The sequence below is a fragment of the Acomys minous genome (genome assembly GCF_964271855.1).
Source record: "Acomys minous genome assembly, chromosome: 20".
NCBI lineage: Eukaryota > Metazoa > Chordata > Mammalia > Rodentia > Muridae > Acomys > Acomys minous.
Window position 1 is genome coordinate 10,054,694 of NC_140502.1, and position 13,122 is coordinate 10,067,815.

The following is a 13,122-nucleotide window of genomic DNA, read 5'->3' on the forward strand; positions in this document are numbered from 1 at the left end:
ACCATTGGCAAGATCTGGGTAGGGGTTTAAAGTTTACAGCCTATATTGTCTTTGGCTGGTGCCTTAGTTTGAGCGGGAACCCTGGGCCCAAATTTGCCTATCATAATGTTCTACTTGTAGGTTTCTAGGACCCTCTGGATCCTTCTACTTTGCTATTCTCCCATGCTTCCCTCATCCAGAGTCTCAATGGGATGTCCTCCCCTATGTCCCAGTTTCCTGGTTGGTGAAGGCTTTCATGGGACATGCCCCTTGGGCTAGTATGCAGATATAAGTGAGTATATACCATTTGAGTCTTTCTGCTTCTGGCTTAACTCACTCATTATGATCATTTCTAGTTCAATCCATTTGTCCACAAATTTTGGAAATTCCTTGTTTTTAATAGCTGAGTAGTATTCCATTGTGTATATGTACCACAGTTTCTTTATCCATTCTTTTATTGAGGGACACTTAAGCTGTTTCCATTATCCAGCTATTATGAATAAGGCTGCTATGAACATGGTTGAGCAAATTTTCTTGCTGTGTGCTGGAGCATCTTCTGGGTATATTCCAAGGAGTGGAATAGCTGGGTCTTGAGGAAGCTCTATTCCCAGTTTTCTAAGATAGTACTAGATAGCTTTCCAAAGTGGTTGTACTAGTTTGCATTCCCACCAGCAATGAAGGAGTGTTCCTCTCTCCCCACTTCCTCACCAGCATGTGGTGTCGCTTGAATTTTTGATCTTAGCCATTCTGATGGGTGTAAGATGGAATCTCAGCGTTGTTTTCATTTGCATTTCCCTGATGATTAAGGAGGTTGAGCATTTCTTTAAGTGTTTCTCAGCCATTTGATATTCCTCTGTTGAGAATTCTCTGTTTAGTTCCAAGCCCAATTTATTTCTAATTTGGGTTATTTGGTTTGGTGCTGTTTAATTTCCTGAGTTCTTTATATATTTTGGATATTAGGCCTTTGTCAGATGTAGGGTTGGTGAAGATCTTTTCCCAGTCTGTAGGCTGTCGCATTGTTCTCTTGACAGTGTCACCTGCCTTACAGAAGCTTCTCAGCCTCATGAGGTCTCATTTATTAATTGTTGACATTAATGTCTGGGCTGTTGGTGTTCTGTTCAGGAAGTTGTCTCCTGTGCCAATATGTTCCAGGCTCTTCCCCACTTCTTCTTCTAAGTGACTTAGTGTCTCTGGTTTTATGTTGAGGTCTTTAATCCACTTGGATTTGAGTTTTGTGCAAGGTGACAAATATGGGTCCAGTTGCATTTTTTTGCACATAGACATCCAGTTAGACCAGCACCATTTGTTAAAGATGCTATCCTTTTTCCACTGAATGGATTGGCTTCTTTGTCAAAAATCAACTGACCATATGTGTGTGGGTTCATATCTGGGTCTTCGATTCAATTCCATTGATCAACCAGTCTGTTGCTGCATCACAAGTATTGTAATGCATCTACGGACACTGGAAGTTCAGGAGAAACATCACAATCTTATTTAGACATTTTATTTTATCTAGGATTGGATAGCAAGGCTCTCAGCTTAAGACTCTCTACAGGCTCCATGGGGACCTCTCCTGCTCTTCCAAGCATCAAGCAATAGAGCCCCAAGGGCTAACAGGAGGAGGATAGCCAGGCTAATCCGGAGACAGTTCTCTAGTCTGTAATCTGAAGTAGAAAACTCTGTGGAGAGAAAAAAACAATATTTAAATTTATGCATCAACAGATATCAAATATATACACATATGTAATTTATTCTGGGCTGCTACTTCCTTTTTATTTGATTAATTTATTCATATTACATCTTAATTGTTAATATATGTGTTATTTTTATTATTATTATTATTATTATTATTATTATTATTATTATTATTATTAATTTAGGGATGCTACTTCTTAAATGACCATTACACATGCTCTTAGAACACAATACATCTCTACACAAGTTATTAAAAGATCACTTCTCCCAAATAACCAGAACTGTAGGGATAGCTGAGAAGACGTCATGGGTGGGTGGTGAGCTATGGGCAGGAGAAAAGATTACACAGCCAATGGCAGTGACGCCCTAATTTCCAGAACCTATCAGTACTCACTAGTTCATCATAAAGGTGTCAGAAACTCTTGAGACCTTCTCCATCTGTAGTTAGATGTTGACAAGAGACAGATGCATCAACCAAGGGCCATGCATGGAGAGTACCTAGACCCCTGCTCAGGTGTGCTCAATAGGCAGCTCAGTCTCCCTGAGGACCATCTAATATAGGAAGCAATTGCTGTTCCTGATATAGACTCTGTTGCCTGCTTCTTGATCACTTCCTTCTGGCAGGGAGGCCTTCCTAAGCCACAGAGGAAGAAGATACAGGAAGTCCTGATGAGACTTTGATTGGCTGGGGTCAGATGATAGGGGAGGAGGGCTCTGCCTTTCTGAGGACTAGGGGAGGGTGGGAGGAAGAGAGGAAGGGGGCTGCAAGTGGGATGTAAACTAAATAAATTTGAAAATATAAACTTATTTGTAAAAAGAAAACAAGTTGGAATATGGTAAAGATCCATGTTGAGGGAATACAAAAGAGCACAGACAAATAACATATCCAATAGGACTGATGAAATCTCATGCAACCAGGACATGATGATGAGAGGAGGTTTGTATATTCGCCAATTAAGATGTCTGTTGAGATGTGACCAGGTGTCTGATCAGATAGATGTCATATACTCCATTAAATACAAAACTCAGGATCATGGAAATGTCTGACTATAGCACTAAAATAAATGAGCATCAGAAAAACACTTCACTTGAGCAAATCCTACAAATGTTTGTCATTATGCTAGTCTCCTTTCTGTTGGGGTAATAAAATACTATGACTAAGAGCAACTTGGAGGGGAAAGTTGATTTATCTTGAAGATCCCCCACTCCTTAAGGAACCCACGTAAGCCAACATCTGGGGCAATGTAGAAGCCAGCCTACCCAGTCCTCCCTTAAGGACCCCCATTAAGGCCAAAGTCTGTACATCTCCACTGCTGCAGACTACTTTTACACTTCCCTTCTCTGACAGTAAAACAATTCTGAGAGGAGCCACAATTAACTGATCCTAGCCACCTGCCAGGGTAGACTGTTCCAAGAGTTAAAGAAATACACTGTTTTCACTAACAACACAGACAGCTTGTCTCAAAATTCAAAACATACTCGCTTCTAGTCAAGCTGATCAGCAAATGATCTATCACATAGCAACAACAAATTAGGGGAAGCCAGGTTAAAGTTCCTAACGTCCCCTGTGACTGCTTCAGCCAATATTTTCCATAGGTCAACTTGCCTCTCCACCTATTGTCAAACCACAAAATGCCAAGGTTCATAACTCCTTGATTGTAGCTTTTCTGTCCAAATGCCAACCACTCACATACTGTAAAACTCATTTCTTTGTCTAAAACCTATAAGATCACAATAAATTTGCTGCTCAGGGTTGCCTCACTCTAATGAGTAGATAGACCCCAGTGCACTGGAACAGTAAACCTCTTGCTTTTGTATTGATCCAGAACCCATCTCTCATTTGGGTGCTTCCAGTAATAGCCTCTCCCGACTAGAGTCTTAGCATCTTAGGCATCTATTTCACACTGTGCATTTGAGTGAGGTCCGGGCAGGAGCTCTTGCAGGACTCTAAAATTTAAATGATGTACAAACACTGTTTGTTGCCTCCCTAACTCTGGGTTCTTGTTTGGCTGCTGCTGACAGGGATACTGGCAGTCATATAGGAGATTAGTAAACTCACACAATAACACTGACAAAGAATTGAATGAGTGCATTGCACACTAGGGCCAAAAGTTTAATCCCAGCATGTGGGAAGCAGAAGAAGGTGGGTCTCTGTGAGCTTGAGTCCAGCCTGACCTACTTACAGAGTTTCATGACAGACAACGTACAATGAGGTCATGAACCAAGAAGAAATAATTGAATGAGACAGAAAAATAGAATACCAAGTCTCAGAGAAAGGGAAGTTCACAGCTATGTCTGTCCATTCAGGTTGACAGAAGCCTAATGCTGAAAGTCCCTTAAGGGGACACAGGATTCAATATTGTGCTGAGGTGTTGGGTCCTCTCCATATCCTTTGGCTTGTTTACAACCCATATGTGCCTTCCCACTTCTCTCCTCCCAATACCGTTAGAAAATAAGAATAATAAAAAGTGAGGGAAGAAGAGTCTTGAGGAGACTGCACTCCCCCTGTGTTCCTTTTCTCCCACAGTCACTCTAATTCTCATTGAGAACCTTCATATACAGCTCAGAGCCACATGCAAAAAGGTTACACTGTGGGCAGTAGTCTGGGCTCTTCTGGATCAGCTAATGGTCAGGAGGATACCCACAGCCATGCTTACAGGACACTCTGATTTACAAAATGCTTCAATAGAGGCTTTCCTCTCAGGTGCCTCTAGGCTAGGTCAAGTTGACAATTATGCTAAACAGCACAAGCACCAGACCATGCTTATCTGTTGACTGTTTCCACACAACCTCAGCACACTACTTCCTCTTCTTAGCTCTTCTGTGTGTTATTGTAGTATTTAGCTGCCTGGCTTCCTGACGGCAACGTTGTGTCATTCAGTTTGAAAATATGTTTTTTGTTTTGCATTGGATTATTTGTTAATAGTTTTATACTTTGAAATATCATAGATACATGAAATATATTTTGCTTCTATTCATGTTCCAGTACTGACTCTCATCCCATGAGCTAAACAAAACAGCTTCTTTACCCAAAAAGTCCCACTCTATTTTCCATGATGCTTTTTCTTGGGATATTGTTTCTTCCTGCATCCTCAGATTCACGCTTCTGTCCCTAACCCATCAACACCCACAGTTTCCCATACTTCTCAGACAACACTTCTGTTCCCATCGTCTACATATCTAGAATCTGTCAGCTCCATTGAAACACTGAAACATACCAAATAACTGAGAGAGCTGAGGATACAGACAGAATCCTATCCATCATGAAGCTGGGGCCTAATCATACAAGGTCCTGACGATGAATCTCTCTTGTTCTCTTCTGTGAATGTCTCATGCTTTCTCAAGCAACATGGTGGCTATTTGGACACAGCACTGTGCTCATATAATATGGTGTAAGGTAAAGATTATGGTAATCCTGAATGACATAACTATGATGGACCATTTCAAATTCTCTATCACAATTAGCTAAGGGTGACTACGTGGTGTGGTTGTGTGTGTGTGTGTGTGTGTGTGTGTGTGTGTGTGTGTTTCTGAGTTTGTGTCTGTGTGTTTCTCAATGTTTGTCTGTGTGTTATTGTATGATGCAGTGTGTTACACAGCCAGAAATTGAGTGGCACCCCAAATATCACAATGAGTAATATCGCTTCTCCAAATGAATATACCTGCATATACACTAATATCACATAATTAGCCAGTAATATTCAGCTTCTACAATGACAATGAAATCAATTACAGTCATGACACCTGTACAGTGTGAAACAAACACTATACAGCAGACATGTAGAGATATTGATGTGTTCCACATGGCATCCACTGAGGTCTCCCTAAGCACAGAGATAACAAAAAATGTCAAACATACTTACCTGGGATTGGAAGCTCAGGGGGGTCACTAGGAAGTGACCATAAGTATGAATTCTTTTTGAAAGAGCCAAGGCATCTGTAGGTCCTCCTGTGCCCTGGGCTCAAAGGGGAGATGATGAATGTCTTGTGGTCCTGATAGGAGCAGTTCTGAGGAAAGGAAGCATTTCCATCTCTGCAGAGGATGAAGGTGTCAAAGACTCGCTGTGAGTGACAGAGGAGAGTCACATTTCTTTCTGAGAGACCCCAGTGGCCAGAATCAATAGTAAGGGATGGCTTTTCCTCATAAACACCTGGAATTAAAGACCCTGTTAATAGCTGTCATGGCAGCACATGCCGTTGATCCTAGCAGTCAGGAAGCAAGACAGATATATCACTGTGAGTTTAAAACCAGCCTGGTCTATATAAATATTTTGAGGCCAGCCGCATTTACATGGGACATCCTGTCTAAGAATAATCACAAAACGATCCTGTTATTTATCATTATAATTAAGCCTACAATTCACAGACTGAGCAGAGGAAAGAACACATGAAAACAAAAGGAAATTCATCCATTGCTATTCTACAGAAATCACAAAACATGTTTCCATTTTTTATATGAACAAGGACCATAGGGAGGCTCTATATAGGTACTGTAGGAAGGTGCTGTAATTTCCCATGAACCCCATTCCTTAGGAGCAATAGTCCATATTCTGAACAGAGGCTAGGCCACAGTCAGTGCAGTGGGAGGATGACAAACCTCATCCTCAGGGAATCAGACTTAGTTGATAGGTTCCTGCCTAGTATACACAACGCCCTGGGTTCTGTTACCATCACCACATGAATGCTGTGGTTGTCTAGTCTATAAGGCTAGTCATAAGAGAGTAGAGGAATCAAAAGTTCAAGATTATGATTAGATACACATCAAGTCTAAGGCCAGACTGAGATATTGAGACCCTGTCTCAAAAAAAAAGTAAAGAAAAATGAAAATTGAAGAGGAAAGGATGAAATGAGAGGAGAGGAAAGCAGAGAAAAGGAGAGAAAACAAAAGGAAAGAGGACAGGCCAATGTCCGTGTGGAGTAGAAATTTAGTAAACCATTGTATGGAGTGATGGTTCCTAAACTTTGAAGTAGCCTTTGTTAGTGATTCTTATCTGAGATTTTATGAACTTGTTCTCTTGAAGAATTCTCAGAGCCTTTGCATAACAGAGTCCGGAGACAGGCCTTGCAAACCAGGAAGTCTCTTAAGGCTGAGAACTGCTGGGTGATGGGTCTTTCAAGACAACCCCTAGATCAGATAAGAAGTCTTGGTATGTAGAAACTGTCATGCTAAAGGGAGATTTTGTGTAACAATTTTTAAAATCTCTGGGAGGCTGTCAGTACTTCAGAGGCTGACCCCCTGCCTCTGAGATACATAAATTCATCTTGGAGTGGTTCTCTTTTCTTCAATCAAGAGTCCCAAGTAACCCAGAACACCTGCATATGGGAGCAGATATAAAGGCAGGGCCTGTGAGGGAACATAGGTAGTACAGTGAGGTAGGCAACAGTGACTGAGGCTAAAGAACAGTATTCTTAAGTGTTTGTTCACCTGTCACCATCAGCTCCAGTTTGTTACTAATTTCTGACCATCCACCTCCCTTGTAGTATTGACAGTAGTAAATCCCCGCATTGGTGTGTATCATGTTCAGAATCATGAACTCAAAAACCTCCTGGGATCCCTGTGAGGTACAATCACTCCAATCTCTATCCAATACATGATGGGTTAGGCACACTCTGGTCACTCCTGGAGGGGTCCTGCAGAAGATGGTCACATCACTGCCCTTGGAAACCACAGTTCCTGGAACTGCCCATATTGAAGACTGGGGCAATGGACCTGGAGAGACACAGAAAAAGAGATCTAACCATCTAATGTCAGGAGAGCCTGCTTCCCAAGGAGCTCACACATCAAGAAGGAATCAAGAAAGTGCATCACAGAGATGCCCACAGGCTAATATGATGGGGTCAATTCCTCTCATGACATTCCTTCTTCCCAGATGACTCCCAATTATGTCATGTTGAAGAAAACTAACCAGCACACCTCCAAAGGGAAGTCTCAACTCACAGTTTCCAGGACTTCTGACACATTTGAGGTGGCCTAAATAATCTTCACTGTTACCAAACAATGTAAGAACAGCTCTCCTGCCTTAGTGCTATCTAGTAGCGTCTCTCTTGTCTCCTGCCTGCCTAGGAATGAACCCTCTGTGTTGCCTTTCTTATCACAAAACCTTGCCACTTCCAAGGGACACTCAACATGGTGTTGCTTCCATATAAACTCTTGCTTCCATATAAAACCCAAGCATTATGTACACCTCCTGTGTCACACAATGTCTGGGAGACTCTGAAATTAGCTGGATCCTGTCTGTAATGCACCCTCATTAGACAGCGTTGATGTCAACTCTGTCCCAAGGATGATGATATCCTCCCAAGAGCAGGCTTCAGGGAGAGAGCCAGACATAGTCCAGGTGAAAAGAGATAGAGAGAAAAGGAAAGCAAATTCAAAATTAATTCCAAATTATCCTAAGGAAGAAAGGGGTGTGTGTGTCTGTCTGTCTGTCTGTCTGTCTGTCTGTCTGTGTGTCTGTCTGTCTGAATACCACATCCTCTGTGCCATTTGTTTCAATATCCTTCTTAGCCAGATATCATGTGCACATTACCAGCCTGTGAAGGAGAATCCACAGCCCAAAGATGGCAGCAAATATGGACTAATTAGGAAGTAAGTGAAGGAGTGGATGACAATGAAAATCCCATCTCAGGAGAGGGGGGGAAATAAGACAGAAGATAGAAGATAGGAAAGGAAGAGATAAAAAGCGATGGAGGAGAATGAGAAAAATGGAGAGGACAAAAGAGGAGAGGAGCGGAAGTGAGTGGAAGGAACAAGAGGGGGAGGAAAGGGACCAATATATGGGTGCAGGGAACATGATGGGACCTACATGGTTCAGTGAGATTAAGTGTGAAGAACAGTGTATTGGGGCAGTTGCTCACCTGTCAACACCAGCTCCAGTTTGTCACTATCTCCCAACCATTGGTCTTTCTTGTAGTACACACAGTAGTAAACCCCTTCTTTGGTGTGTATCATATTACACATACTGAACTCAAAAACCTCCTGGGATCCCCATTGGGTGCAGTGATGCCACTCTCTATCAGATACAGAATGTTTTAGACACACTTTGGTCACTCCTGGAGGTGTCCTGCAGAAGATGGTCACAGAACTGCCCTTGAAAATCACATCTCCTGGAACTGCCCATATAGAAGGCTGGGGCGATGGACCTGGAGAGACACAGAAAAAGAGCTTGAGTTTGATGATGTCATGAAAGCCTTGTTCCTAAGGATCTATGGAGTACCTGATCGTGTGGTGATATGGACCCCCGGGGATCTGAACTGTGACCTCCAGATTGGCCGTGCTTCATCAGGACAGGTGGCTTTGAGTAGGGATGCTAGTCCTTCACCCAGATGTTGAGGTCATAAATTGCACCTCACTATACCAGGAATATGTGACACCACCCGGCAAAGGAAGCAAAGGAAGGGTGAATGGGGGTAGGAGGAAGAGAAGAGGTGATGGGAGAGACTTAAAGGAGAAGAGGAAGGAAAAATTGCAATCAGCATGATATATAATGTCATAGATTCATTTATGTATGTATATATATATACATATATATATATGACTTTTTAAAACCATTGGTCATTATGGTTTTAAATCTCAATATGAATGGACTCAATTCCCCAGTAAAAAGACACAGGCTAACAGAATGGATGCAAAAAAAGAGAATCTATCCTTTGGCTTCACACAAGAAATACACCTTAAGATCAAAGATAGACATTACTCCACTAAAAGTATCCACATAACCAGTCCGGCTGGTCAGTTATTGGGGGGCTGAGGGGGGTCGCAACCTGTGGATAAAGCAATGGGCGAGAGAGACGCAGAGCTCAAGGAAACAGTAGCTTGTCAAGAGCCGTTTATTGAAGGTGAGGGCAGGCTTTTTAAAACCTGCTTTAGGGAGGGCGGGGGTAAGCGAGGAGAGTAATGGAAAAGTACAAAATCTTCTGGGGTTGAGCCCCGGGAACATCTGCAGGGAGAGGGGTTTTCCTAGGTGGGGCAAAGCAGGTTGTCTCTGTGGTTCTCAGGATCGGATCGCTCTCTTCTCAGGGCTAAGCCGGATGCCTTGCATGCCTAATGAGTGGCCAAGCAGGATGTTTGCTGCAGATGCTGAATGGGTGGGGGTCGGCCACAGGCCGTTTGGTCCCTGGCACATTACCTCAGAGGAAAGGGTTGAAAAAAAAAAAGATTTTCCAAGCACCCAAGCAATGGTGGTGCATAATTTTAATCACAGCACTTGGGAGACAGAGGCAGACAGATCTCTGTGAGTTTGAGGCCAGCCTGGTCTACAGCATGAGTCCAAGACAGCCGAGGCTACACAGACAAACCCTGTCTCAAGAAACCAAAAGAGAAAAAGAAAATATGGGCTGGTCCACCTAGAAAAAATCTGGAAGCTTAAATGCTCTAGAAAAGAAGCGGCAGCACCAAGTTCCTCAGACCTTCCTGATTACACGCTTGAGCAGAGTAGGAGCCAGCATATTGAGATAAAGCATGTGCCTGGCCATACAGTTGGGAGTAAATATCTACAGTCTACCAGCTGGGCTCTGTTCTGCCTACTGGCATCACAGGAGTTTAGGCACAGGCCACATGCACTGTAGGAGGGAGGTAGCCACCAGGGAATGCAAATTCTGTCATCAGAAAAAAAAAAGACAAAGTAGTATTGGTGATGATGGCCTGAGGAAACCTTTTATTTACTTCTTAGGGCAATGCAAACTTATGCCTGAAATATATAAATCAGTATGGAGGTGCCTTAAAGATTAAAAATAGAATTAACACTAATGTTATCAATCAATCATAAGCTCTGTATGAAAGTGTCCAGAACAGGGAAGGACTTTTTTTTTCCCCCTTACATGTGTTCTGACTCCACTGACCAACACCTTACTACTTTGCCGTTCAAGGAGAAGAAACTGGGTCCAGAGGCAAAACAAGGTTTACAGAATAAGGTTGGATGAGCTAAAACTTGAGCCTGCGTTTACCTCAGTTCTGCCTCATGGGTGATATATGGCCAAGGAGCAGAACTCAGTAAGAGAGCTAGACTCAGCCCAGGTGAAAGCGGATGGGAATAGAGAAAGCAAATCCAAAGCCTTGTCCTTGTTGTCAGGAGGAAATGTACGTGTGTGTGTGTGTGTGTGTGTGTGTGTGTGTGTGTGTGTCCCATCCTCTGTGTTGACGGTTGCCATGTCCTTCTGACCCAGGGGTCTTGTCAGCATTCACACGCTGTGGATAATCACTAGCTTAATGATGGCTGCCATTGCAAGGAACAAATGGGAAGTGGGTGTGCTCTCATTTCAGGATCAGCACAAGAGCATCATACTCCCACCCCCAGCAGCATGCCAATCCCAGCCAAACTCAGAGCTCCCGGGGCTAAAATGGCGGAGACTCACCGCAGTGTGCCCAGATCCTCTGCTCCTGGAAAAACACTGAAATAGAAGAGGACCTCGTGAGAGATGTCCATCCCGTACATAATACACCTATTCCCAACTACAAAGCTCAGGGTAAGAGATTAGGCTCAGACAGAAAGGCAGGTGCCAGGAATAATGACCTACGTAGCCACCAGATTCTGAACCGGGGTCTTTACAGTCATTGCCTTCTGGGTAATAATGATGGTCCCTGCAGCACTTACCAGCTCCAAACAGCAGAGTAACCGTGAGGGCCATGGCAGTTCCTCGTGCCAGATCTCCGCGCGCACACACAGCACTGAGAACGGGCAACACATTCTGCGCAGGAGGACACACCCATGGGACAGAGCAGACTGGAGCCCAGTACCCCTACCAAGATGGTGAGGTCCAGTGCAAAGCAGAAAGATTGGAGCTTCTCATTGCACAAGAACTGCCTCTGCCCTCTCAGTTCTCCTCTCCGGTTTCTAGTTCCTCTCTACACTTCCTCTTCTGACTTTTAGCCCCAGACCTGTGAGATGTGTGATGCTGTCCCTTGGCCTCTGCATATTTGGTGTAGGAAGCTCGTGGGAGGTGCTGTATTGAGATGCAGCTGGGAGGCATGGAATGTAAGTGTGGAATCCATCGTGCAGTTGGACTGTTCCCGGTAGAGCACAGGAAGACACCAAACCTGAGAAAGTGGAGGAGAAGGAGAAGCGAGGACCAGAGAAGGTGCCGAGGACCAGTACTTATGTAATACATAGATGCTGTGCAAGGGACATTCCTGCGACCCCTAACTACACAGCCAAGTCCATACAGCTGACAATAGTATATTGGTTACTTACATTTACCTAAGAGAGCTCTTCAGTATTCTTTTGATTTTGTGTGTATGCTGAGCAGAGACCAGAAGGTGTCTGGTTCCCTGGAGGTAGAGCTACAGGCAGTTACAACTGGGTTAAAACCTAACCCAGTGGAACTAGAAATGATCATAATGAGTGAGCTAACCCAGAAGCAGAAAGACTCAAATGGTATATACTCACTTATATCTGCATATTAGCCCAAGGGGCATGTCCCACAAAAGTCTTCACTAACCAGGAAACTGGGATAGAGGGGAGGACATCCTATTGGGACTCTAGATGAGAGAAGCATGGGAGAATAGCAAAGTAGAAGGATCCAGAGGGTCCTAGAAACCTACAAGAAGAACATTATGATAGGCAGATTTGGGCCCAGCGGTCCCACTCAAACTATGGCACCAGCTAAGGACAATAAAGGCCGTAAACTTCAAACCCCTACCCAGATCTAGCCAATGGACAGGACATTCTCCATAGTTGAGTGCAGAGTGGGGTCTGACTTTCACATGAACTCTGGTGCCCCATATTTGACCATGTCACCTGGAGGGGGAGACCTGGTGGCACTCAGAGGAAGGATAGCAGGTTACCAAGAAGAGACTTGATACCCTATGAGCATATACAGGGGGAGGAGGTTCCCCCTCAGTCACAGTCATAGAGGAGGGGAGTAAGGGGAAAATGGGAGGGAGGGAGGAATGGGAGGATACAAGGGAAGGGATAACCATTGAGATGTAATATGAATAAATTAATAAAATAAAATTTAAAAATAAAAGAAAAAAAGCCTACAAAAGTTGTATCGATTATTTGTTATGGAACAGAACTGTTTTTATATTAAAAATCTATGAAGCATCTTTAAAAAAAAAGAAACCTAACCCCGGTTTTCAAAAAGAGCAGCAAGTGGTCTTCATGTGAGATGTATACGAACACGTCTTCTTTTGTGTAGCTTATGGCAAGGCAAACATAACACCGAAACGTCACCTTAGCCACTCATAGGGGTACAGTTCCGTGGCATTAAATGCATTCGCCCTGAATGAGAATTCCCAGAAAGGAGCTAGCCTGTGTCTTAGCTAGGGTTTCTATTGCTGCAATGAAACACCATGACCTAAGGAAAGTTGGAGAATAAAAGGTTACTTGGCTTACACTTCCACGTTGTAGTCCCTCACTAAAGGAAGCCAGGAATGGTGCTTGCTGGCTTGTGAGATCAAGCTTACTCGGATTTGTTATACATCCCAGGGCCCCTGTCCAGGGAAGGGTG

The 13,122-nt window shown here is 43.5% G+C and overlaps 1 protein-coding gene across 3 annotated transcripts in view; it reads right to left on the reverse strand.

Moving 5' to 3' along the window:
- The window catches only part of LOC311591271 (leukocyte immunoglobulin-like receptor subfamily A member 3), an 89,676-nt gene extending 78,276 nt beyond the window's left edge, over positions 1-11,400 (reverse strand). Inside the window, exons 1-4 of one of the 3 annotated variants that reach the window (XM_084770723.1) lie at positions 11,268-11,381; positions 11,029-11,064; positions 8,533-8,817; positions 7,100-7,384 (exon numbers count right to left, since the gene is read on the reverse strand). In XM_084770723.1, the coding sequence (XP_084626849.1) occupies positions 7,100-7,384; positions 8,533-8,817; positions 11,029-11,064; positions 11,268-11,301 (640 nt within the window). In that variant the 5' untranslated portion in view covers positions 11,302-11,381. Of the gene's footprint in view, positions 1-7,099; positions 7,385-8,532; positions 8,818-11,028; positions 11,065-11,267 lie in introns of all 3 variants that reach the window. The other 2 variants (XM_084770727.1, XM_084770724.1) reach the window with 2 other exon arrangements.
- Positions 11,401-13,122: the final 1,722 nt, after the last annotated feature.